Source organism: Rutidosis leptorrhynchoides, chromosome 2 (assembly GCF_046630445.1).
Source record: "Rutidosis leptorrhynchoides isolate AG116_Rl617_1_P2 chromosome 2, CSIRO_AGI_Rlap_v1, whole genome shotgun sequence".
Lineage (NCBI taxonomy): Eukaryota > Viridiplantae > Streptophyta > Magnoliopsida > Asterales > Asteraceae > Rutidosis > Rutidosis leptorrhynchoides.
Window position 1 is genome coordinate 509,436,869 of NC_092334.1, and position 26,765 is coordinate 509,463,633.

At 34.0% G+C, this 26,765-nt stretch overlaps 2 protein-coding genes across 2 annotated transcripts; one reads left to right on the forward strand and one right to left on the reverse strand.

Annotated features, from left to right (window-relative positions):
- Window positions 1-11,446: 11,446 nt before the first annotated feature.
- LOC139892815 (probable cinnamyl alcohol dehydrogenase 6) lies at window positions 11,447-18,547 on the forward strand. Its single transcript, XM_071875943.1, has 6 exons — window positions 11,447-11,541; window positions 11,640-11,753; window positions 13,860-14,087; window positions 16,935-17,223; window positions 18,074-18,227; window positions 18,345-18,547. The coding sequence occupies exons 1-6, from the start codon at window positions 11,447-11,449 to the stop codon at window positions 18,545-18,547; spliced, it is 1,083 nt and encodes a 360-aa protein (XP_071732044.1).
- Window positions 18,548-19,677: 1,130 nt separating this feature from the next.
- On the reverse strand, window positions 19,678-21,457 carry LOC139892816 (peroxidase 64). Its single transcript, XM_071875945.1, has 4 exons — window positions 21,236-21,457; window positions 20,926-21,114; window positions 20,350-20,512; window positions 19,678-20,075 (listed from the first exon to the last, which is right to left on the reverse strand). Exons 1-4 carry the CDS (start codon window positions 21,455-21,457, stop codon window positions 19,678-19,680), a joined length of 972 nt encoding a protein of 323 aa, XP_071732046.1.
- Between the last annotated feature and the right edge of the window lie 5,308 nt (window positions 21,458-26,765).

Below are 26,765 nucleotides of genomic sequence, written 5' to 3' on the forward strand. Positions count from 1 at the left end.
CACACTCGGTTCATAAGGTCCATGAACATAGCTGGTGCATTAGTTAAACCAAATGGCATGACCATAAACTCGTAATGACCGTAACGTGTTCTGAAAGCAGTCTTTGGAATATCATCTTCTTTCACCCGCATTTGATGATACCCAGAACGTAAGTCAATCTTTGAATAAACAGACGAGCCTTGTAGTTGATCAAATAAGTCTTCGATTCTCGGTAGTGGGTAGCGGTTCTTGATGGTAAGTTTGTTCAACTCTCGGTAGTCGATACACAACCTGAATGTACCATCTTTCTTCTTGACAAACAAAACAGGAGCTCCCCACGGTGATGTGCTTGGTCGAATGAAACCATGCTCTAAAAGTTCTTGTAATTGGCTTTGCAGTTCTTTCATCTCGCTGGGTGCGAGTCTGTAAGGAGCACGAGCTATTGGTGCAGCTCCTGGTACAAGATCTATTTGAAATTCAACGGATCGATGTGGGGGTAATCCCGGTAATTCTTTCGGAAATACATCGGGAAATTCTTTTGCAATGGGAACATCATTGATGCTCTTTTCTTCAGTTTGTACTTTCTCGACGTGTGCTAGAACAGCATAGCAACCTTTTCTTATTAGTTTTTGTGCCTTCAAATTACTAATAAGATGTAGCTTCATGTTGCCCTTTTCTCCGTACACCATTAAGGGTTTTCCTTTTTCTCGTATAATGCGAATTGTATTTTTGTAACAAACGATCTCTGCTTTCACTTCTTTCAACCAGTCCATACCGATTATCACATCAAAACTCCCTAACTCTACTGGTATCAAATCAATCTTAAATGTTTCGCTAACCAGTTTAATTTCTCGATTCCGACATATATTATCTGCTGAAATTAATTTACCATTTGCTAATTCGAGTAAAAATTTACTATCCAAAGGCGTCAATGGACAACTTAATTTAGCACAAAAATCTCTACTCATATAGCTTCTATCCGCACCCGAATCAAATAAAACGTAAGCAGATTTATTGTCAATAAGAAACGTACCCGTAACAAGCTCCGGGTCTTCCTGTGCCTCTGCCGCATTAATATTGAAAACTCTTCCGCGGCCTTGTCCATTTGTTTTCTCCTGGTTCGGGCAATTTCTAATAATGTGGCCCGGTTTTCCACATTTATAACAAACTACATTGGCATAACTTGCTCCGACACTACTTGCTCCGCCATTACTCGTTCCGACACCATTTGTTCCTTTCGTTCTATTAACCCCTGGTCCGTAGACCTCACACTTCGCCGCGCTATGACCATTTCTTTTACACTTGTTGCAAAATTTGGTGCAGAACCCCGAGTGATACTTTTCACACCTTTGGCATAGCTGCTTCTGATTGTTGTTGTTGTTGTTGCGATTATTATTGTTGTTGGGATGATTGTTGTAGTTGCTGTTGTTGTTGTTGGTGTTGTTGTTGTTGGGCCGTTTGTTGTAGTTGCGATTGATGTTGCGATTGTTGGGATAATTGTTGCGATTATTGTTGTAATTGCTGTTGTTGTTGTATTGGTGATTCTTATCACCGTTTTCCTCCCACTTTCTTTTGACTTGCTTCACATTGGCCTCTTCAGCAGTCTGTTCTTTAATTCTTTCTTCAATCTGGTTCACTAGTTTGTGAGCCATTCTACATGCCTGTTGTATGGAGGCGGGCTCGTGTGAACTTATATCTTCTTGGATTCTTTCCGGTAATCCTTTCACAAACGCGGCGATCTTCTCTTCCTCATCTTCGAATGCTCCCGGACACAATAGGCACAATTCTGTGAATCGTCTTTCATATGTGGTAATATCAAATCCTTGGGTTCGTAACCCTCTAAGTTCTGTCTTGAGCTTATTGACCTCGGTTCTGGGACGGTACTTCTCGTTCATCAAGTGCTTGAATGCTGACCACGGTAGTGCGTACGCATCATCTTGTCCCACTTGCTCTAGATAGGTATTCCACCATGTTAACGCAGAACCTGTGAAGGTATGCGTAGCGTACTTCACTTTGTCCTCTTCAGTACACTTACTTATGGCAAACACCGATTCGACCTTCTCGGTCCACCGTTTCAATCCGATCGGTCCTTCGGTTTCATCAAATTCCAAAGGTTTGCAGGCAGTGAATTCTTTGTAGGTGCATCCTACACGATTTCCTGTACTGCCAGATCCAAGGTTATTGTTGGTATGTAGCGCAGCCTGTACTGCGGCTATGTTTGAAGCTAGAAAAGTACGGAATTCCTCTTCATTCATATTCACGGTGTGTCGAGTAGTCGGTGCCATTTCCTTCAAAATAGTCAAATGGAACAAGTTAATCATACAGAATATTAAGAGTAGTTAATAGTATTTCGTAGCATAATATGAACTCATTTATAAAAGCTTTTTCTTCATATTAGCGTTTTATAAGTTTAAATTCGGGTAGTACCTACCCGTTAAGTTCATACTTAGTAGCTAATATACAATTCAACTACTACAATTCTATATGAAAAACTGATTGTAATAATATTTCGCGTTCAAACTTTTATACAATATTTTACAAACTTACAATACCGCTTATTTTACATAAAGCATGAAATATAGCACACAATAACTTTGATACAAGATAGTTGTGAAGATAATTCTAGCTAGTACACAAGTCGTTCAGCAAAGGCAATAAAGACACGTAATTCTTACGTCCAGAAACAAGTCATGCATTCTGGTTTTACTAGGACTACTTCCCATCCTTGGTCTTGTGGAACATAACCGTTATGGCCGTTGATAATACAGCGTGTTGTAACGTCGTCAAAGGGACGAGGGTTACGTAATGACCAACAGTCTCGTAATAACCTAAAAACCTCATTTCTTACCCCAATTACCGACTCCGTCACTTGTGGGAACGTTTTGTTTAATAGTTGTAGCCCGATGTTCTTGTTCTCACTTTGGTGAGAAGCGAACATTACTAACCCGTAAGCATAACATGCTTCTTTTTGTTGCATGTTAGCCGCTTTTTCTAAATCACGAAGTCCTATATTCGGATATACTGAGTCAAAATAATTTCTTAACCCGTTGCGTAAAATAGCATTTGGGTTCCCCGCAATATATGCGTCAAAGTAAACACATCGTAACTTATGGATTTCCCAATGTGATATCCCCCATCTTTCGAACGAAAGCCTTTTATAAACCAAGGCATTCTTGGATCGTTCTTCGAATGTCTTACAAACTGATCTCGACTTAAATAGTTATGCCGAGGAATTCTGACCGACTCTAGACAAGATTTCATCAATCATGTCTCCTGGTAGGTCTCTTAAAATATTGGGTTGCCTATCCATTTTGTGTTTTTATACTGTAAAATAGACAAGAGTTAGATTCATAAAAAAAAATACTTATTAATACAAGCAATTTTTACATATATCATAAAGCATAAGCACACTATATTACATATATTACACCACACGAATACAACTATCTTATTCCGACTCGCTCGTTTCTTCTTGTTCGGTTTTGGTTCGTTTTGCCAAGTTTCTAGGGATATATGATGTTCCCCTAATACGAGCCGTCGTTGTCCACATTGGTTTAGAAAAACCTGGTGGTTTAGAGGTTCCCGGGTCATTGTTACAACTTAAGGACTTCGGGGGTTGACGATACATATAAAGTTCATCGGGGTTGGAATTAGATTTCTCTATTTTTATGCCCTTTCCCTTATTATTTTCTTTTGCCTTTTTAAATTCAGTTGGGGTAATTTCTATAACATCATCGGAATTCTCGTCGGAATCCGATTCATCGGAGAATTGGTAATCCTCCCAATATTTTGCTTCCTTGGCGGAAACACCATTGACCATAATTAACCTTGGTCGGTTGGTTGAGGATTCTCTTTTACTTAACCGTTTTATTATTTCCCCCACCGGTTCTATTTCTTCTTCCGGTTCCGATTCTTCTTCCGGTTCCGACTCTTCTTCCGGTTCCTCTTCGGGAACTTGTGAATCAGTCCACGAATCATTCCAATTTACATTTGACTCTTCATTATTATTAGGTGAGTCAATGGGACTTGTTCTAGAGGTAGACATCTATCACATAATATCAAACACGTTAAGAGATTAATATATCACATAATATTCATATGTTAAAAATATATAGTTTCCAACAAAAATGTTAAGCAATCATTTTTAAAGAAAACACGGTCGAAGTCCAGACTCACTAATGCATCCTAACAAACTCGATAAGACACACTAATGCAAATTTTCTGGTTCTCTAAGACCAACGCTCGGATACCAACTGAAATGTCCCGTTCTTATTGATTAAAAATGTTCCATATTAATTGATTTCGTTGCGAGGTTTTGACCTCTATATGAGACGTTTTTCAAAGACTGCATTCATTTTTAAAACAAACCATAACCTTTATTTCATAAATAAAGGTTTAAAAAGCTTTACGTAGATTATCAAATAATGATAATCTAAAATATCCTGTTTACACACGACCATTACATAATGGTTTACAATACAAATATGTTACATCGAAATCAGTTTCTTGAATGCAGTTTTTACACAATATGATACAAACATGGACTCCAAATCTTGTCCTTATTTTAGTATGCAACAGCGGAAGCTCTTAGTATTCACCTGAGAATAAACATGCTTTAAACGTCAACAAAAATGTTGGTGAGTTATAGGTTTAACCTATATATATCAAATCGTAACAATAGACCACAAGATTTCATATTTCAATACACATCCCATACATAGAGATAAAAAATCATTCATATGGTGAACACCTGGTAACCGACATTAACAAGATGCATATATATAAGAATATCCCCATCATTCCGGGACACCTTTCGGATATGATATAAATTTCGAAGTACTAAAGCATCCGGTACTTTGGATGGGGTTTGTTAGGCCCAATAGATCTATCTTTAGGATTCGCGTCAATTAGGGTGTCTGTTCCCTAATTCTTAGATTACCATACTTAATAAAAAGGGGCATATTCGATTTCGATAATTCAACCATAGAATGTAGTTTCACGTACTTGTGTCTATTTTGTAAATCATTTATAAAACCTGCATGTATTCTCATCCCAAAAATATTAGATTTTAAAAGTGGGACTATAACTCACTTTCACAGATTTTTACTTCGTCGGGAAGTAAGACTTGGCCACTGGTTGATTCACGAACCTATAACAATATATACATATATATCAAAGTATGTTTAAAATATATTTACAACACTTTTAATATATTTTGATGTTTTAAGTTTATTAAGTCAGCTGTCCTCGTTAGTAACCTACAACTAGTTGTCCACAGTTAGATGTACAGAAATAAATCGATAAATATTATCTTAAATCAATCCACGACCCAGTGTATACGTATCTCAGTATTGATCACAACTCAAACTATATATATTTTGGAATCAACCTCAACCCTGTATAGCTAACTCCAACATTCACATATAGAGTGTCTATGGTTGTTCCGAAATATATATAGATGTGTCGACATGATAGGTCGAAACATTGTATACGTGTCTATGGTATCTCAAGATTACATAATATACAATATAAGTTGATTAAGTTATGGTTGGAATAGATTTGTTACCAATTTTCACGTAGCTAAAATGAGAAAAATTATCCAATCTTGTTTTACCCATAACTTCTTCATTTTAAATCCGTTTTGAGTGAATCAAATTGCTACGGTTTCATATTGAAATCTATTTTATGAATCTAAACAGAAAAGTATAGGTTTATAGTCGGAAAAATAAGTTACAAGTCGTTTTTGTAAAGGTAGTCATTTCAGTCGAAAGAACGACGTCTAGATGACCATTTTAGAAAACATACTTCCACTTTGAGTTTAACCATAATTTTTGGATATAGTTTCATGTTCATAATAAAAATCATTTTCTCAGAATAACAACTTTTAAATCAAAGTTTATCATAGTTTTTAATTAACTAATCCAAAACAGCCCGCGGTGTTACTACGACGGCGTAAATCCGGTTTTACGGTGTTTTTCGTGTTTCCAGGTTTTAAATCATTAAATTAGCATATCATATAGATATAGAACATGTGTGTAGTTAATTTTAAAAGTCAAGTTAGAAGGATTAACTTTTGTTTGCGAACAAGTTTAGAATTAACTAAACTATGTTCTAGTGATTACGAGTTTAAACCTTCGAATAAGATAGTTTTATATATATGAATCGAATGATGTTATGAACATCATTACTACCTCAAGTTTAGTAGGTAAACCTACTGGAAGTGACAAGAAATGATCTAGCTTCAAAGGATCTTGGATGGCTTGAAAGTTCTTGAAGTAGGATCATGACACAAAAACAAGTTCAAGTAAGATTTTTACTCGAATTAAGATAGTTTATAGTTATAGAAATTGAATCAAAGTTTGAATATGAATATTACCTTGAATAAGAAAGATAACCTACTGTATATAACAAAGGTTTCTTGATCTTAGATGATTACTTGGAATGGATTAGAAAGCTTGGAAGTAAATTAGTAAACTTGAAGGGATTTTTGAAGTGTTCTTGAAGTGTTCTTCCTATGATGATTATAGCTTGATTCTTGAAGTGATTTTTGATGAAGATGATGATTAACTACTGGAAAAATACGTTCATAATAGTGTGTGTGTGTGTGTTGAGAGAGAATTAGAAAGAGAATTGGAAGTGAAATGGAGTGAATGATGAGTGGTAATTGGTGAGTGGTGAGTGGGGTTAAAAGGAGTTCTAGTTAGTTGACTAGCTCATGGTAGAAGTTAAAATTGATTAGTCATACATGACATAATCAAGAGTGGAATCCCATGCTAGTTCCTATTGGTATATACTCATAGTAAGTACGTTTTGAGGCTGTGTATAATACGGGTAAGAATACGACTAGAATTCTTGATGAAAGAAAAGAATGGAAAAGTAACTGTAACCATTTTCGTTAAGTATGAGTGTTTTGATATATGTCTTGAAGTCTTCCAAAAGTATTTTAATACATCTAAATACACTACATGTATATACATTTTAACTGAGTCGTTAAGTTATCGTTAGTCGTTACATGTAAGTGTTGTTTTGAAACCTTTAAGTTAACGATCTCAATTAATGTTGTTAACCCATTGTTTATTATGATGTTAAATTATTATATTATCATGATATTATGATATATTAATATATCTTAATATGATATATATACATTTAAATGTCGTTACAACGATAATCGTTACATATATGTCTCGTTTCGAAATCCTTAAGTTAGTAGTCTTGTTTATATGTATATAACTCATTGTTAATATACTTATGGAGATAATTACTTATCATAATCTCATGTTAACCATATGTATATCCATATATATATCGTCATGTCGTTTTTACAAGTTTTAACGTTCGTGAATCGCCGGTCAACTTGGGTGGTCAATTGTCTATATGAAACATATTTCAATTAATCAAGTCTTAACAAGTTTGATTGCTTAACATGTTGAAAACATTTAATCATGTAAATATCAATCTCAATTAATATATATAAACATGGAAAAGTTCGGGTCACTACATTAAGTGCATCTGATATTGATGATAAATATCACCATCTAAACCCTGAGTCAATTGAGCATAACATCTACATTCTAAGGCATATGTTTCTTTTTCGGTCACGCTATAATCTTCATACTTTTTACTATTACCATCAGTACCTAAAGGCTCTTTATATTCATATTGTATCAAATCCCACATTCTAGGATCAAGGCCTCTAATGTAATTCATAAACCTAGACCTCCATATAATGTAATCATTTGTATTATCAAGTCTAGGAGCACGATTGGCACTGCCTGATTCACTATCAGATAGTAAAATATTTTGAACGCCGGAAGTAATTGCTATTGCCTGATCAGACATCGTTAAAATTAATTAAGGTTGAATCTGATCCAAAGTCGGTCGATAGAACGACAGTCGGTCGATGAACAGTTACAGTCGGTCGACTGTCAATGGTTAATCGGTCGAAGTTCTGTTTACATTATGTCAAATGGTATTACTTTTCTCAATCGGTCGATGTTCCTTCAATCGGTCGGTTTAGAGTTTAACTCGGTCGGTTTAGAACTAAAGTCGGTCGGTTTTCAGACAATCGGTCGAACTAATGACAATCGGTCGAACTAATGACAATCGGTCGAAATAAACTAAAATCGGTCGATTGACACCTAAGTCGGTCGACTGTGATTTCTCTCAGAACTAGAATCCAAAAATCAGGTTTTTGACTTCTAAACGATTTCAAGCTCAATTTTCGAACTAAAACCACTGACCAACACCTTAAACAACTTAGAATGACTTCTGTAAATACTCTAAAGCAATTAAAACCAAAAGTTTAACGTAAAAGTATGCAAAATTCAATCCAAAACCAATTTTTGACCCAAAAATATAACAAGAACTCGTTTAAAACAATTGATTCAGCAAGCCGAAGCTCTGATACTACTTTGTAGACGCTGAGAGAGGACCTTAGAATCAACCTAACACGATCTAGAGGCGGAATAACACTAGAACGAGCTTAAACGAATATCTATGAGTTTTTGGGTTCGTATGAGTCAAACCAAGATTAGATCTTGATAAACACGAAGCCTAGACTGACATTCTGTGGTATTTGGACATTAAGATTGGAGTGAGACCGGACATGTAACTGTTTGTATGTATGAAATGTGTAAAGTGATTAACCAAATTAGTGGAGATTAACTTTGGCTTAAATATCCCAGAACTTATGTCGGTCGACTGTGGTTGACAGTCGGTCGACTGACTATGTCAGTCGGCCGACTGTCGAGTAACATTACACATTACATTTAAACGTTTACAAATATATAAAGTAACAAATCGACAATCAACGTTTAACAGTATTACAGGTTACTACATGATCGAATAATACATTAAAGTTCATGGAACTAGGGATTACAAAAATATGCAGTAACAAAATATGCAGTAACAGATAATAAGTTTCCCAACAAAGGGTTAAATAGATTAGCCAACATTGATGTTAAGTATCGTTTTGTCATTGACGTTGGAGGCAAAACTTCAAGCATTTAGTCCAACTTGTAATATTACATTGTATCATTTTCGCTAATTTCGTGTCTATGAGATTAATTGCATTTCTTAGAAATATAATATCACTAGTTTTGTTTTCTACATATTGAGTTGACCGACTTTCTATTGTACTATGTTTTTTTGTTTCTCACAATAAGTTGACTGAGTTTCTCATGTATGTTTATCGACTATCTAAGAAAAAAAAAATGAGAAAATTTAAATGTAAAAGCATTTCAATTTCCATTACTTGACTTTCCCTTTTACATATCATGACTTTCCATATACACAAATATATCGTTTGTATGTATGAGTTGTATTTTTCTCTCTATGGGTAAAAAGTAAATTAAAGCTAAAAGCTAAATGATATTTCTAGTAGCATTTACCTTTTAACTTTTTTTTTTCTCTGTCTAAAAATTTTAAGCTTCTCTAACCAAACGAAATTTTTATTAAATAGGAGTTTTTTCATAAAAGTTAAAAACTCCAATAAGCTCATCGCCAAACATAGCCTATAACCAAGATTTCGACATTTTACCGACTAATTCATGGGATTTAAACCCACCGCTACATAGACCTAAATCTTGTCTCCCTTTTTTGGATCTTAGCGTAACAACTTCAAAGTGTTTGAACAATACATGAAGCCCCAAATACCATTTTCTTCTTCTTCACATCACATATATGAAAAATAGGGAAAACAATTCCGTTCGTACGTGTAGTTTTCACATATTCGTTTAATTAGTATCCTTTTAAGCAACTAAGAATAAGTAGAGCATAACTGTAATTGTACACAAAAGGGTAAATACTATTTGACAACCCTCATAAATCAATCAATAGCAAAAATGAAATGTATAAATTTCTTAGGTTCGATATGAGCATACGGTGTACATCTACACTGCACATAGAACATAATTCAAAAGAGTCTATAACCTATTTTAGCACGCATTTACTTTTTTGTTTCCAAAGGTCCATGATCAAACTCCAAAAAAGCCTTCAAGCCCAATGTAATAAACCACAATAACCAATATATTAGAACTTTGTCCATACCTTGACCACTTACGCTTAGAATAGGGATTATCACCAAAAAGCCCATTTTCTTGAACTTGTTTGCGTGAGAGCCCATAAAAAAAAAGTTTGACAATTTGCCCTCGCAAGGAGCAAGATGCCTCTTGCTCCCTTGCGCCTTGCGTCCTTGCGACCTTAGTCACACTTGAGAGCAAGGAGCAAGGAGCAAAGTGCATCTTGCTCCCAGGTGGAAGCAAGGACGCAAGGTGCCTCTTGCTCCCTTGCTCCCATGTGGAAGCAAGGTGCATCTTGTTCCCTTGCTCCCAGGTGGAAGCAAGGACGCAAGGTGCCCCTTGCTCCCAGGTGGAAGCAAGGACGCAAGGTGCATTTGCTTCCTTGCTTCCACCTGGGAGCAAGGGAGCAAGAGGCACCTTGCTCCCAGGTGGAAGCAAGGGAGCAAGAGGCACCTTGCGTCCTTGCTTCCACCTGGGAGCAAGGGAGCAAGAGGCACCTTGCTCCTTGCTCTCAAGTGTGACTAAGGTCGCAAGGACGCAAGGCGCAAGGGAGCAAGAGGCATCTTGCTCCTTGCGAGGGCAAATTGTCAAACTTTTTTTTTTATGGGCTCTCACGCAAACAAGTTCAAAAAAATGGATTTTTTGGTGATAATCCCCTTAGAATATACATCACCTAAACACAAATCGATGAGCCCGTTTGTTTCTTTTTCATATTAAGTCACGTTGTTTGAAATTATATAAGATGTGTGTGGGTAATAAGTGATAGATGTATAAATATTGTTTGTTTATGTGTTGAATTATCGCCAGAATAAATAAAAATACCAAATTAACCTCTATGCGAGGCAATTATAAGACCATTTACTTATTAACTTCAAAAACTTATAACTAAAATGTAAATTCATACTAATTTGAATTTAAAAACAAACACTAATAATTTATTACGCTCTATAATATAGTTCCATTCTATTAAACTTATTAAGTCCAAATCAAACATGACTCTAATAATATACTCCCAGAGATGTGTATTGTGTTGAGTACTCGTCACCTTTAGCGATCTCATCACAGATGCATATCACTGTCGATTGTTGATTTCTAAGTTCTAACAACTTAGTATTTATGTCCTTTTGGTAGAAAGATTTACACCATGTTTTACTTATTGAACATTGCTCATAAAATTGATATAAATCCCTTATCCCCTAATTGATTATTAAAGAATGAAAGACAAAAATAACTGCTATGCATTTGGCTGTACATGTACAATATAACATTAAAATATTGAATAATCATTGTCTATATATATTGAAAGGTTTACACAAAGTTATTGATCGTAGTGGGTACATGTTTGGTCAACAAGCTTAGTATCTATATATATATAAACAACACGCGTTTCATTTTAATTATCTTAAAAGTAATCATCTTAATTAATTCAGGTGTGGATTGAATTAATGACTCAAACAACTCCTAATCACAAGGTCACAGTTTCCGGTTGGGCGGCCCATGATTCGGCTGGTGTGCTTACACCCTACACCTTCAAAAGAAGGTTAGCTTTTGTTCTCGTCAACTTTTATTGTGATATCATGAATTAGTTCCTTCACATTTTGTTGTGTGATTGACTCTTTTTTTGATTATATATTGTAGAGTGAATGGAGTTGATGATGTCACGATCAAGATATTGTATTGTGGAATTTGTCATACTGATATTCACCAAGCTAAAAATGATTGGGGTATGACTATGTACCCTGTTGTTCCCGGGTAAATTAAATCTCTTTACTACATCACATAAACATGCATGCAAAGTCTACTTTCATACTGAGCTCCGGCATCAAGTATTGATTTTTTTTTTTTTTCCCCGAAAAAAACGAGAAAATTAAATAAATAAGAGAAACTTTTCATTAAAAAATGAAAAACTCAAACAATTGAACAAACCTCCAAAGCGCCCAAAGGAACAAATACAACTTGACACTGTAAGGCTATCCAAAAGCAAACCATAAACTACCGAAAGACTATACTAAACATCAATAAATAAACAACATGCAAAAAAACACAAAATGCCACATAGGAATCCATTTGAATGGGGCATACCATACGAATCCAATTGAAGGTAGTAACAAATTATTTTGCTTTAGGTAGTTTAAAAAGAGAATAAATTGAACTGAATAAACCGAACAAATTAAAAATTGAACGAATAAACACCTTTATCAAAAATAGTTTTCACTTTATAAACGTAAAAAACACTATTTTTAATAGTCTTGTGATTTACAATATATATTTTTAAGTAGTAATAATATAATTTTATTTAATGTAAAAAAATAGCATCAATGTTTAATTTAACTGAATTGTATTGAGTCCCACAATTTTACTAGTATCGCGTGTTAGCCCACGATCATAGTACTTCGTGATTTCATTAGTAAATGGAATTAATCTTTTTTTTTTTCTTTTTTTTTTCTTTTTTTTTTTTTTTCCGAAAGGCAAATGGAATTAATCTTTAGTAGCTGTACTTGTATATTTGTGAGTGTGTGCGTGCTAATAACGCCAATGTCTTGGGTAGTTGGAATCTTTGGCTATTATATTTATAAATCAACCACTTGGTCTATCTAATTTATTCTAAAAACATGTTAATAAATGAGGAGGTGATTCTCATATACTATTTTTTGATCTATCTACATGTTTGTTACAAAAATTTACAATTATACCTATAAATTAATTTAAAGAGTTAAACTTATATTATTATTCTAAGTATAATCAAGAGTATAATAGTAAATTATGTGTATATGGATCAAAAAATGGTGTGTGAGTATCATTCCCCGTATGTTAACATATAACGAGTATTTACATATAAATTACTTTAAAAACTACTCATTTCGTCCCAAAATAATAGTTATGTTTTGACTTTTAAAAAATCTTTATTACTTTACATTAATTTTAAATATTTTTTTATTATATAATATTTGATATTTAATTGATGAAAGTTATACCAATTAAAACACATATAAAACTTAATTTATTCATAAAAATTTCATCAAACATCATATAACACAAAAATTTTATTTAAAATCAAAATTAAGAAACAAAGACTTTTAAAAGACAAAATAAGACTACTCCGTATTACTTTGGGACGCATGAAGTACTACGAGGAGTGAAATTTGTACTGCTAGTTACAATGTATGTCCTCAATTTATTGTTCAATATTATAATTTAGCTATAAATTAATAATTTCTTTTTTTATAAAAAAAAAAAAAAAAAACTTAATCAGGTTCTTTTATATTTTTAATGTTTGTATATAAAATAAAAAGGTAATAAAAAAAAGTTAAAATTGTTAAGCTTACAAAGAAATATAATGTAATAATGACGTTTTTTAAACCGTGTAGTTTTTATCTAGTGACGATAAATATGAGACAACGAGAGTATTTAAGAGACGGAAGATGTGTTTACTTACAGATGGATAATATGATATAACTTTTTGGTGTGTTTGTTTGTTAACATATGAATAACAAATGATATTGAATGACAGAAAAAAAAATGTGTATTGATCGTTCATACTTGAAATACTTTATTAAACATTCAACATATGGATATTTATGTTCCTTTAATATCATCTTTAAACCTTAAACTATATTGACTATATTGATAAACTTCTAATCTATATTAGTGCTTTATTATAAATATAAAGTTAATTTTAAGAGTTCATTAATATGATTATCAATCAAGTTATTATCATTCAAAAGTCAAGTTCTATTAGGACCTTTGAATGACTCATATTTTGAATCATTAAGCGATTAATCATTTTGTTTATATAATGCACCCTATTGTTACTACTTACTTGGTGGGTTTATAATGGACATGTTCCATATGTTTTAGGCATGAAATAACAGGATTAGTAACTGAAGTTGGAAGCAATGTTAAAGGGTTCAAGATCGGTGATCGAGTCGGGGTAGGATGCTTGGCGGCATCGTGCTTGGAATGCGAATTCTGTAAGGAATCAGAGGAGAATTATTGTGACAAACTTCAGTTCAGTTACAATGGCATCTTTTGGGACGGCAGCATTACTTATGGTGGTTATTCTGATACATATGTTGCTGATTACCGGTAAATCATTAACTTACCTTATTAATATTTATTTCATTAGACATCAGGTTTAATAATGTAGTTTACGGCTTTATGTTGACAATCTCACCTGTGGACATGTGCTAGAAGTTATAAAGAAGCTAAGATTAACAAATACTTTTGTGACATATATTTAAATTTAACCAATGCTTATATATAGATTTAATTATTTTTATATTATAATTATTTATTTCTTCTATATGATTATGAGAGTGTCGTAGGTTTTTCTAAAAGCAATAACTTTAGATTCGTATAAGTGTATGATTGTCTGCATCGTACCTTCGCATACATCGCATCGAGGAGAGAAGTAATTAGGGATGGTAAAATGACTCATACCTGATGGGGAAACCCGAAGCCCGTTATAATTAGGCCGGATCTGACCCGAGTCCGTCGGGTCATGGACCGGGTATGAGGATGTTTACAAAAAAAATTCGGGTTCGGATTCGGATATGGTTTTGTATACAAACCCGTTTACCCAACCCGTATACCCGACCCGCATACCCGGCCCGAGGAATTTTAATAATAATTTTTATGTAAAATTTTAGTATTAGTATTAGTATTAGTATTAGTATTATATTGTTAATTAATGTATGAAAGATTTCACTGATTTGTTTTGAAAATGAGTATAATTTTATTCAATATAATCATGTACAACAAGTTTTCGAAATGTGATATTTTATATACTTTTTGTATTTGAGTAATTAAGAAACTTTTCAATCAACTTTTTGTATGTGATATTTTATAATATTTAACCATGAAGTAGTTAAGTTATTTTTAGATATTTTGATTTGGTAACTTATTGAAAAATAGATACAGAATGACTAATCGGGTATACCCGTTTACCCGTGGGGAAATCCAAAACCCAATAGTATGTAAGTAAATGAAAACCTGACGGGTTTTGGGCCGGGTTTTGGGCGGAGTTTCTTAATCTGGTTCGGATCTGGGATTACGTAAACGTGACCCAAACCCGTCCCGATGCTATCCCTAGAAGTAATATTGTTGTTGCTTATAACCCTGATATTTGCAAGTTTACCGGTAAATTAAAGAAAGTACTCTGTATTATATTTGAGGGAAGCCGAGAATCAATCTTTTCTACCTTAATATTTATTGACAAGTATTATATTCTTCATTTAATTTAATTATATTGGATCGAATTATTAGCTTAAGAATGGTGAGGCTTGGCCTATTAGGTTATTTTGAATGGGGTATGACCGGGCTATAAATAACCCTCGTGATGCTAGCCATTGTTTTGTAGTGAGTCTTAGGACCTCTCAAAACTAGACATACTTCATCACCAGTATCAACTACCACATCAGCGTCATATAAATATTTTCTTACAATGAGGATCTTAGATTAAATCATTCTCATTCATGACATACTTCCTCACTACTTTTAATTAAAATTTTTTATTAATTATATAATAATAGCATAATTATATAAACTAAATATACTTTCATAAATAAATAGTAATAACATTACATTGTAAATAAAACTTAATCAAAACATTACACTAATAAATTAAAATACGTCATTATTTAAAATATGACATCATCGTCTTCTGGTCGACTTGGAATATATAGCGTTTGATAATTCGAGTTCGAGATGAATGAAAGTTGTTGTGTTTGGTTTAACATGGTCATATATGGGTTGGTATTTGCAAACGACCCAAAGTCGTAAATCTGACCCGGTTGGTGACGGATATACTTGTGTATCTAGCATATGTGGGAACATGTCTTAAGCTTGAGAATTCGGGAGTTGTAGGTTTGTTTTGGGTATTAATTTGATTTGTATTTTTTTTTTTTTTTTCGCGCCATGGTATAGTACATAAATTAGGAATTGAAAGAAGATACAATTGTGTGTAAAATTGAATGGAAGTTATGGTATTTATATAATGTAAATAAGGTTAAAGAAGTAAAAAAAATAATAGCTTTTGCCCTTTTTTTTTTTTTTTTTTTTTTTTTTTTTTTTAATTTTGAATTCCAAACGGTCATCTTTCTCATCCTCGAATATGTCAAATAAGCATGAGACGCAGGGCAGAGCAGGGCGGTCGTGCTGCCAACGGTGCCCTGGAGGGCGAGTTAGCGTTGAGAGTGGTCTAAGAAAGCCTCATTATTCTTTCTATTAACTATTTGTCGAAGTAGACTATTAATTTTGGATATCCTAAAAAGAGAAACATGACTATTATATTGAGACTGACGAAGTATTATATTTAGGCTGATCAACAACAAAACAATAACAAAACCCAATACCACATAAGTGGTTTATGGGGGAGGTGAGATGTAGACAATCCTTCCCCTATCCGAGAATAAAGACAAGTCATTTCTCCGCCCAGAGTGAAACACTCTCAAAAGTAGAGAAAGTCATACCTCTCTATATTCAACGGATAGAGAGATTGCTTCCGAGTGGACCTGCTGCCAATAAGTAGGGGAAAAAAATTTAAAAATAAAATAAAATTGAGACGCCATGAAAATGGTAAAATCAAATTTCCATGGGTTTTAAATCCTGCCTGAAATTTACTTTAGCTCTAAGAGTCACTCAAGTCGCCAATAAATCGACGCTTGCAGTCGACTCAATAACTGATCCTTGTCCTTTATATTATTGTTTGTTCGAGTGTTGTTATTGGGAACATCAAGTGGGTATCAGAGTGAGCAAAGAGACTATAGATAAATGCTTACTTATGGAAATCAAAAATTCAATATCTGGTCAAATCAAAAGCATAATAAGACTATAAATTATAATGCCTGAAACAGAGCAGATAGAGAGTATAATTCTTGGAGTGAAACTATATACAGTGAGGGTATTTATGAAAACTTTTTGTGTATGTTGAAGGTTTGTAGTTCATGTACCTCAAAGTTTGCCGATGGACGCAGCAGCACCATTGTTATGTGCAGGAATTACAGTGTACTCACCGATGATCGATAACAAGCTGCATGAGTCAACTGGAAAACGAATCGGGATCGTAGGTCTTGGTGGTCTTGGTCATATAGCTATCAAATTCGCTAAGGCTTTTGGGCACCATGTTTCGGTCATTAGCACCACCCCTTCTAAAGAGAAAGAGGCAAGGGAGCGTTTAGATGCTGACGATTTCATTATCAGCACCAACCCTGAACAAATGCAGGTACTTTATAACTGTATAACATTAAAAAGCGTATCATAATAAGCTAGGCATCATTAGAATTATAATAAGGCCTACAATAAATATCAGCACCAACAATGAACAAATGCAGGTAGTTAATTAAACTAATTTACTTCCAATTTCAAAGTATCAGTGAACTAAATAAGGCCTAGAATATATATATATGAACGTCTGAAACTATGCAACCTATTATATTATATTATATTATATTATATTATATTATATTATATTATATTATATTATAGTGTATTATAGTGTACATTATTTTAGGATGAATAAGAATATACATACATTGTTATCATTATCATTATCACTATGTCATTAGCTCGTCTTCATGGTCAAAAGGGTTTTTTTTTTTTTTTGCCGAAAAAACGAGAACTTTATATAACAAAATCTTTTTCTTGAAAAGAGTAAAAAAGAACAAGAAACAAACGCGGACCGAGCCGTAAACAAGAATCTAACGACAGAACCCTAGGAAAACGCTAACAAAACCTGTGTCCCGCCGAGAGCCAACGACCAACAAACTAAAACATGGAAAAAAACTAATCTAACAAACAATCTAACTATGAAGACAACAACTAACAAACAAGCGAAGCTTGCCCCCACTAACCGACATCGCCATCCCCATCCCTAACCTTGTTGTCGGTGTTGTTGGTGTTGACACCATTACCGCATTAGCCTTGAACGAAAAGGTCGAACCATCACCGGCCCCGACACCAGTGAAAATACCCGACCGAGGAGAACTGAAACCACATTTTAGTATACATAATACATTACTTAGCTCATCTCTTATTAGTATTTTTTTTTTTTTTTTTTTTGGATTTATATTCAGTCAAAGATGAGGACACTGGACTTCATATTAAACACAGTGTCTGCACCTCACTCGATCGGACCAATCTTAGAGCTACTCAAAGTGAAAGGAACAATGGTGTTTGTGGGTGCTCCAGCTAAGCCTTTAGAGTTGCCTTCTTTCCCTTTGATCTTTGGTAATCATCTACATATATATATATCATCTTCAACTCTTATTTTTCGGTATATTGATTATTATTGAAGAGAAAGAATTATATTAAAGTGTATATTATATGGATGTATGAATATGATAGGAAAAAGGGTGGTGAAAGGTAGCATTATTGGAGGAATGAAAGAAACACAAGAAATGTTGAATTTTTGCGGAAAGAACAACATCGTGTGTGAAATCGAGACGGTTACACCTGAAAAGATTAACGAAGCCTTTACCAGATTGGCAAACAATGATGTCAAGTATCGTTTTGTGATTAACATTGCTGGTCAAAAATCGAGCCTTTAATTCGTACGTAACTTATTAAGTTTGTATTTAGATTGTCTTGTTTCTTTATCTATATGATTGATGATATTGCTGTCAGGTTAATACTTTTAATTTCTGTTCCACCTTCATGAACTCAATTGAATGATTGTATAATTCAAATATATTCAACGATCGAATTTCGTTATGCTTTTCACTATAACAAGTTTTCTCATGGAATGATAAATGATATGCAAATTTATTGGCATAATCAATGGGATAATTACCTAGATATCCACTCATTATTTTTTTGTTTTCACAAATATATGACCCAATTTCGCAAAATATAAGGGTTAGTGTGTATAACCTTGAAATTATCCCCAAATCTATCAGAGCATGTGAAGTGGAGGAAGTTTCTCATCCGGAACGCCGCTCACCACCGCCGCCCACACTAGGCCACTACTCTACGCCGTTCTAGGAAGCTTCACCGACCACCGTCACAAGCGAGACATTGTAAACCATTTTATTTTTCTTTTTATTTTCCGTTTTTTTGCTACGTTTCTTCTATTTACTTTTGTTTTTTATGCTAAAAATGTAAAAGGTCTTTTTACTTTTTCGGTGCAAAGAGGAATGAGAGAGTAAAGATGCTCTTGTAAATTGTTCTATAAGTAAATTACCTAATTACCCATCATGTACGATTCACATGTACTTATTTAACGGTACAATTTAATTAGTGTTATATATTGGACCAACGCCATGCGTTTTCAAAACTATAGAGACTACTTTATGTTTTTTAAATGATAAGGAATACCGATATAATTTTAGGTAAACCACAGTGACCAACGGTATAATTAACTCTAAAAAAGTAATGTGAATTTCAGAACAGAACACCCTGGTCACTAATACTTATTTTCAAGACTGATCAGTGACCATCATCACCAGTGCGGCGGTGCTCTCACCGAATAACTTGCTAAATATGGTCGAGTATTATGATATAACAAATGATAAAAAAGGAATTTGCAGAAAGAATTCAAACACGAAATTTATTAGCCCAATACAATACAATTACAATTGTACACTTATAGATAAATGAAAAAAAATTCAAAATCCAAACCAAATTCATAGAAACATAAAAAATAGTAAACAAATTTTAAATTAATTAGAAGACATTGGGTTCAGTTTACCACTCTACAATCCAGCCTGATCTCTTGACCACCACCACTGATGCTGCTCATCTTGATCATAGATGTCACAAAAGCTTTCTCAAACTCTTGTTTCGAGTTTGCAAACTTTGAGACCAATGCTTTGGTGTTTGCTGTCGTGACCAATGATTGATCAGACGAAAAAATACTCTTGCCTTGAAGAAGCAACTTATAATATCGGTTATCAAAAACTGTGGGCGTTGAGTCAAGATTCGCACCCGCATTTTTCACAGTGTTACCTGCTGGACAAACACTTCTTAAACTGGCTGCAAATGAAGCTTGTAGCGTTGGATCGACACTTTGTTTCGAAGAAAAATTGTTCAGCCTATTCTGAAATGATGAGCAATGACCGAAACCAAGTGTATGCCCTCCTACACATTCAGAAATTCAGAATCTTTAGATCGTTTGTACAACGAATATCTATTTAATTAATAGCTATTCTATTAAAGTTGTCGTTAACATGCATAAAAGTGTTGTACAAATTTAATGACGGTTAGTTTAATTCACTATGTAACAACAATGCATAACAATTTTGTGCAGGTTAGCGACAACCCAGAGAGTTGTAGTTAGAAAAATCCTTTAATTAAACACTTCAATATCGGGTTATTATCAATTCTTAATTTCAACATTTGGTTAATAAATCACCTGAGAGTGCAACTAAATCGTCCATGGCAAGACCTCTTTGAGCAAAACTTTGTTGCAACTGGGAGATATTGAATGTGGGAGCGGGTAATTGTCGTGTGTCTGCTGCTTTCGAAACTCTTCCGTCTAGTCTTCCTTTTGGCACATTCCATGTGGGCCCTCCGGACTACAGTTTAATAGCATGAGAGTAATAAACTTGTCGAAACATGTAAAAGTTGTAAACGTAAGTCTAGGGTGCAAGGTGGTAAAAGTCACGAGTCAAGGATTAGTTAGTCGGGACCATGGAGGGTCGAGTCGGGCGTAGACCAACGTTGACTTTTAGTAATAATAAAATTAAACATATATATTACACGTTAATATATCAGACATTTAACATAGATATCTCAAACATAGAAATACAACACAAAATCTAATTTTAAAATAAATACATTAATATTTTTTTACCTAACTTTGACTTTGAATGACTCAGACCGAATTAGAATGACTTCAACCGATTTTGACCCGAATTTTTAGAGTTGACCTTCTTTTAAGACGTTTGACACGACCTTGACTTAGGGTGTTAACAAAAAGAAGAATTACCAAAGTGACTGCATCCCTTGCTGCTAACGCTAAGATATCTGCACACGAGACGATTTTAGGGCATAACGCCTCTACTGCTTTCTTGGCATGATCAATTACATAAAATGCATGTAATGATATGTTTGGTGGTCCATCTTTTTCAGCTTTGTTCTTCCCTGTTGAGTTCAATAGCACCGAACCATCACACCCCTTCAAATTTCAATATTCATTAGTCAATAACTGATACAAAATTATACTACTGAATATAAACTGCATTGATCATTCTTTTGCAACACATAAAATGCATATCTTTATGACAAAAATTAGTTACCCTAATGAAGCAATCATGGAAATGCATCCGAAGAAGTGCAGCAGGGACAGTTCGATCATTCAACATGGCTTTTTTCACGACACTTGTAATGATTGATTCAACGTTGGGGCATGTTTTATCGTAGTAATTCGGATTCAATGCGTTGATCAAGTTAATATGGGCCAACCCCAGAAATGCTAGACCGAAAAGAAGCGAAAAGATGGTTGTGTTTTTGGCTGCCATTGTTATGATCCAAGAATTTTCGATGTTTGAATGTTAAATTGTTGATGATGAAGTTTAAGAGTAATGTTGGGTATTTGTAGGAATCTTGGTGCATGAAGATGTTAGCAGATCAGGTGAGCTGAAATTTGTATTCTAATAATGCTTCTTACAAAAGCAACAAAGAGTCCATGATATTGATTAAATATTTAGTTGTTATTTTTCAATTTGTATACAATTGGTGATATATCTTCTGTTTTTACTATCTAAAAGAAAATAATTGAATAAAACTTAACATAAAACATTGGTTATAAATGGAACTGTTCAAATGGATCAAAGACATAATTTCAAAAACTGATATGGGTCAACTTAGCCCCACCCTCTTGACCTATATTAGTCATTTTTGTTTAACATCCTGCAAAATTATTGTGTTACTGATAACCTTTTTGTAGTAAAGTATTTAAGTTTGATGTAAGTTTATATTAGAGGACATACATTTTACATTCGGATATGTAGTTTAAATGGTATTTTGAATTTATTATAAATTTTATTATAATTGAGATTTTTAACTTCTAGAAAAAGTTAATCAATCTTTTTGGGCTCAGATCACTAGCTTGTTCATAACTTATTAAGAAATGAATTAACACTAATAAGAATTATGGTGAATTAGGTGGAATAAAATTATGTGCAAAAACCAACATAATAAAATGAGTTAGTTAAGATTGGTGCAAGAAATCAACAACTTTAACTAACTGGTTCTAAATGGAAGCAAAGTTTGATGCCAATTTGGTAATCAAAGTCCAATTATTAATTTATCATATCCAAAATATGGCACTGACTATAACCCATTGGCAGCAAACATGCTTTCTAGTAAACTAATCTTAGATAGAGTTGTTGATTTCTAGCACCAATTTTAACGAACTCAATTTAATTATTATGGTTTTTGCTTACTAACTTCTTCCACCTAATCCACTATATGAAGTACTACCACTCCAAAAGAGGAAAGTCTTTTTTATACTCTTTTTGTTCATCTGCAGAGTAGTTCTGTTCAATGCATTGGTACTTAATATTGAATATTTGCCAAAAATTTGACAAAAGTAGAACCTACAAAGATTTTCATCACGTTATCATCAAGACAAGTTTTAACTAGGTGTGTTCATCTTTGGTTTCCGACTTTCTTAGTTTATTCGGTTCGATTTATTCGGTTTTGAAAGTTTCAGAAACAAATCGAAAACTGAATTCAAATTCAAAACCGAAACTGAACCAAAACCAAACATAAAACAATTTTGATTTTGAGTTCAGCTCAGTTTCGGTTAAAACAAAAAAAAAAAAATAATAAATAAATAATCATATTTAACATCATAAAAATAGATTTTAGATTCGATTGAGTTACAAAATCAATTTAGGGGTTATATATAATACTTCATCCGCCCAAAATATCAAAAATGTAACATTTGGCTTTTAAAAGTATTTATTTCACAACTTTGACTTTTTTTTTTTTTAATTTACATAATATTTGATAAAATTTATATGAATCAACTAAGTTTTAAACGTGTTTTCATTTGTATAATTTTCATTATATATGATATAACAAAAACAAAAATATTTAAAGTCAAAGTTAAAAAAGAAAACATTCTAAAGTCAAACCGTGACATTTATTTTGAGAAGGAATGAGTAATAAAAATATGAATATAGTATTAGTTGAATTTGATATTTAAAAAGTAAAATCAAAAATCGAACCCGAACCAAATTTCAAACGTGTAAATTGAACCGAAAGTGACGTGAAACCAAATTCAATCAATTTGATTTTCTTCTAACTTTTATTCAATTCAATTTCAGATTAAAAGGATTTCAGATTAAAATGTTTGAAATTGAATATTAAACCGTAGTTTTAACACAATATTTGGAATTCGAAAATGAATCACTACAACATATGTTTCAGTTACTTGATTTTGCAACATATATTTATGAATAAACCTTAAACATGTTAGCAGTGGCGGAGCATAAATAAAATTTGTTAGGGGCGACAAAACATAAAGTGTAAACTAGTTCGTTCAGACGAATAAGATTTTCCTTATTTTTATTTAAATGAATGTGGCATAACCGGGTTACTTCATTATCACTTCCGACACCTTTCCCTAACACACCCTATGATATGCTGTTGGATGTGTGAAGGATATCAAAACAAAAAGGAAAAGTGCGTTTTAGTGTTAAGGCGCGCCGTGACTTATTAAGGCGCGTCATGGCTTAACACTTGGATTGAGGTTCGAAGGTTGCAATTATGGCGGATTCTAAATCATGCTTTAAGCCGCAGCGCGGATCCTCCAGCCGGGGCGCGGCTAAAGCGTATCCGGGAGCCTGACGAGGAAAAACGCGTTTTCTTGCTCTTTAAGTTGTTTCGTTGTTTAGATTTGCCTATATAAACAACCTAATGTAACTTGTAAAAGTGTGCACGAATAATATAAGGAAAATTCTTTGGTTTGCGCTCGTGGAGTAAACCCTTCTCTGTGTTTGGAGTTGGGATATAACCACGTTAAATATCTGTGTCGTTTATGCTTTTATTTATCGTATCGCTTATTCGTTTGTTGTATGTGGGTTATGTGAATGTTGTAAATCGCATGTTCTTGTTAACTTCTACTACCGAATTTCTAACAAGTGGTATTAGAGCTAAAGGTTTGAAGATCGGGCACAACGCCGATTGAAAGCAAATATACGATTGGTTGATGATTCGGGTATCATCAAGAGAAGAAACGACGATTAGGGTCTTGTGTTTTGCAACATATATCAAGATCCAGAGATTTAGTTGATCGCGGTGAACTTAGGTATGTCTATGTACCCAATAAGTTGATGACTCTGATTCTGGCGGGTTATAATGTAATCGGGCGCACGGTTGCATTATGATGGTGATTTATTTGTGAAGGTTACGGAATCAAGGGGGTCGGTTTGATAGAGTTTGTTTGCAGAAAACACCAGAAGAGATTTTTTTGGAAGATCCGGGTGTCGGATCTGAGTTCTCGTTCTTCGCGATCCCGTGCGAAAGAGTGATTGAACTTCCAAATTCGGAGTTCCCGGAGTTGCTGTAGTAGAAAATTCGCTGCAGGTTCATTAACTTTTGGATCGACTTTATTTTCTGTGTATGGATAGTAGACTTACTGATCTACACATGATAAAAGTTTGAGGCGGATCTGACCGTTGGATCTTGAGATATGATTTTTCGAATCTTGATAGTTTTTAGGATGAAGTTTTCGGTTTTGATGACGCGAGTGCGAGATGGTTTTGTCTCAGAAACTTTGGGCAATACGAGCTGGGTATTATGGGATGTTGGTTTGTTACAGAAGCTCACGAGGGTGATTTTCTCAGGTTTGGGCATGTTTGGGTAACAAATGGATTACATCCGGATTATTATCGACAGTGGAAGTTATCGGGGAAGTTTGACACTTGCGGGTTTTGAAACGGGTCAACCAAAGTGATTGATTGGATATTCTAGATTATGTGGAATATAAGGGCGGGTTAGAGCTTCTCTCACTGAGGAGAATTGGTTGACGAAGGGTGTCGGATAGAATGCGTTCGACCGGTGCTCAGGGTTTTGGGTAATGATTGTTTCAAAAAATGAGCGGTTTCTTCGGGGAGACCAATTAGGAGTTCTTAGGTGATTGATGAAGTGGATAATCTTGTAAGTCCCGGAACTAGAGCTTTCAAGATATTGTTGAGAGTGCCGGGAACTCGGAGTGAGTTTGGGAACTGAAGGAAGTATTGGGTAAGTGGGAGTTGGACGAACAGTGGGAGTTGTAGAGATGGTTGTGCGACATGTTTCTCTGATTTTTCACAGTGTTAGTTAGTCGATTCTGGATAGATATTCGGGTACTTATTTTACTCTCCAATGGCAAAGTAATTTGCAACTGATTGGGTGGTGCGAAACAGATTCTTCTCGGGTAGCCGCGGTTTATTATCTTACTCAAACAATAGGACCGTGCTTGAGGTTGAGAAGATGGGTTCGCGAAATTCATAGCGGTATGAGGAAAGATCAATGTACCAACGTGAAAGCGGAAAATTGAAAGTGTAGATTTCAAGTTTGTGACTGCGTTCTCACTGAAGCCTTGATGGATAGTGTCACACCCCCCAAAATGGACCAGGGGTAATTGTGACCAATGATATCATAACACAGTTGTATAAACGAGAACGACTCTATATGAGACTTTTTAAATAAAACCTTTGTTAATAAAACAGCGGAAGCAGTAATACATGTTTACATTATTATTAAAACATAAAATAAATGTTTATGAACTAAAATATAATATGCGATGTGGACTCCATGCAAGCATCAAATCTATCATCACAAAGTTGCAAACAGCTAGCTCAATCATCACCTGAGACAAAACATGCCTAAAGTGTCAACCAAAAAGGTTGAGTGAAATTCACAGGTTTATAAATAATATCCAAAGTTTTAGACCACAAGATTTAGTTTAAAGTTGATTGATATAGAAATATCAATCTAAAAGTGTTGCTACATTTTGTAATATCGCTACTAAACAAGTTTACCCTATGACACCTTGTACTGTCAGTGTCGTGGAATCATTATTATGTAACCAAAGACCAACGGTCGAATGGTTAGAGACGTTACTCTCAATAGGCCTACTCACAATAATTAAGTTTGCATTTAAACGTAGCAATTGACGATATTACGGTAGGGATTTAGCATGAATCAAAGCATGACATCATAGTTAACAATTTAGTACTTGTGTCTAAGTGTAAAATAGTTATAAAGCAAGCATGTGTCTCACCCCAAAAGTTATAAATAGTTAAGTAAACAGTAAAAGGGGGGCTATGAAAATCACCTTAGTAGCACAAAAGAGTATTCCACGAAAGAATTGAACGGAAGGACGTGACCGAGATCTCAACCTAGAGATAGAACGTATAATCAGACATTGCCTAATAGACAATAGTATATAGTACTATATTGATAGTAATGGTTCACTAAGGAATTTCCATTTTCGGAAGGTTACTATTTATGGAAAGTTTTCACTTATAGTAATTTTCCAATTTTAGAAAGTTCGGGTTAATCTTTAGCAAGACGTTGTACAACTTTACTCAAACTTCGTTGCTATCAAATAAGTCAGGAATGACCAGATGTAACCGGGGGCCCAGGACTCTTAACCAGAATCTAAGTCATGGCATTCGAGATCCACAAGCTTACTCATAAATGGCAACCTAGACATCATTCACTTACGACCGTGAGTAGCGATGAAGTTCACATGAATTGTACATTATCTTTGATTAACCTTCACTTTAGGTTTATATGTTATTATATATGTTATATTATATTTATTAATGT

Bases quoted from the DNA above. Each gene is read 5' to 3' on its own strand.
- LOC139892815 (XM_071875943.1), top strand. From the start codon at position 11,447: ATGACTCAAACAACTCCTAATCACAAGGTCACAGTTTCCGGTTGGGCG. The intron at 14,088-16,934 runs GTAAATCATTAA...TGTATGTTGAAG, and splicing joins ACATATGTTGCTGATTACCG to GTTTGTAGTTCATGTACCTC. The intron at 18,228-18,344 runs GTAATCATCTAC...TGAATATGATAG, and splicing joins TTCTTTCCCTTTGATCTTTG to GAAAAAGGGTGGTGAAAGGT.
- LOC139892816 (XM_071875945.1), bottom strand. From the start codon at position 21,457: ATGGCAGCCAAAAACACAACCATCTTTTCGCTTCTTTTCGGTCTAGCA. The intron at 21,115-21,235 runs GTAACTAATTTT...TGAAATTTGAAG, and splicing joins TCCATGATTGCTTCATTAGG to GGGTGTGATGGTTCGGTGCT. The intron at 20,513-20,925 runs GTAATTCTTCTT...ATTAAACTGTAG, and splicing joins CAAGGGATGCAGTCACTTTG to TCCGGAGGGCCCACATGGAA.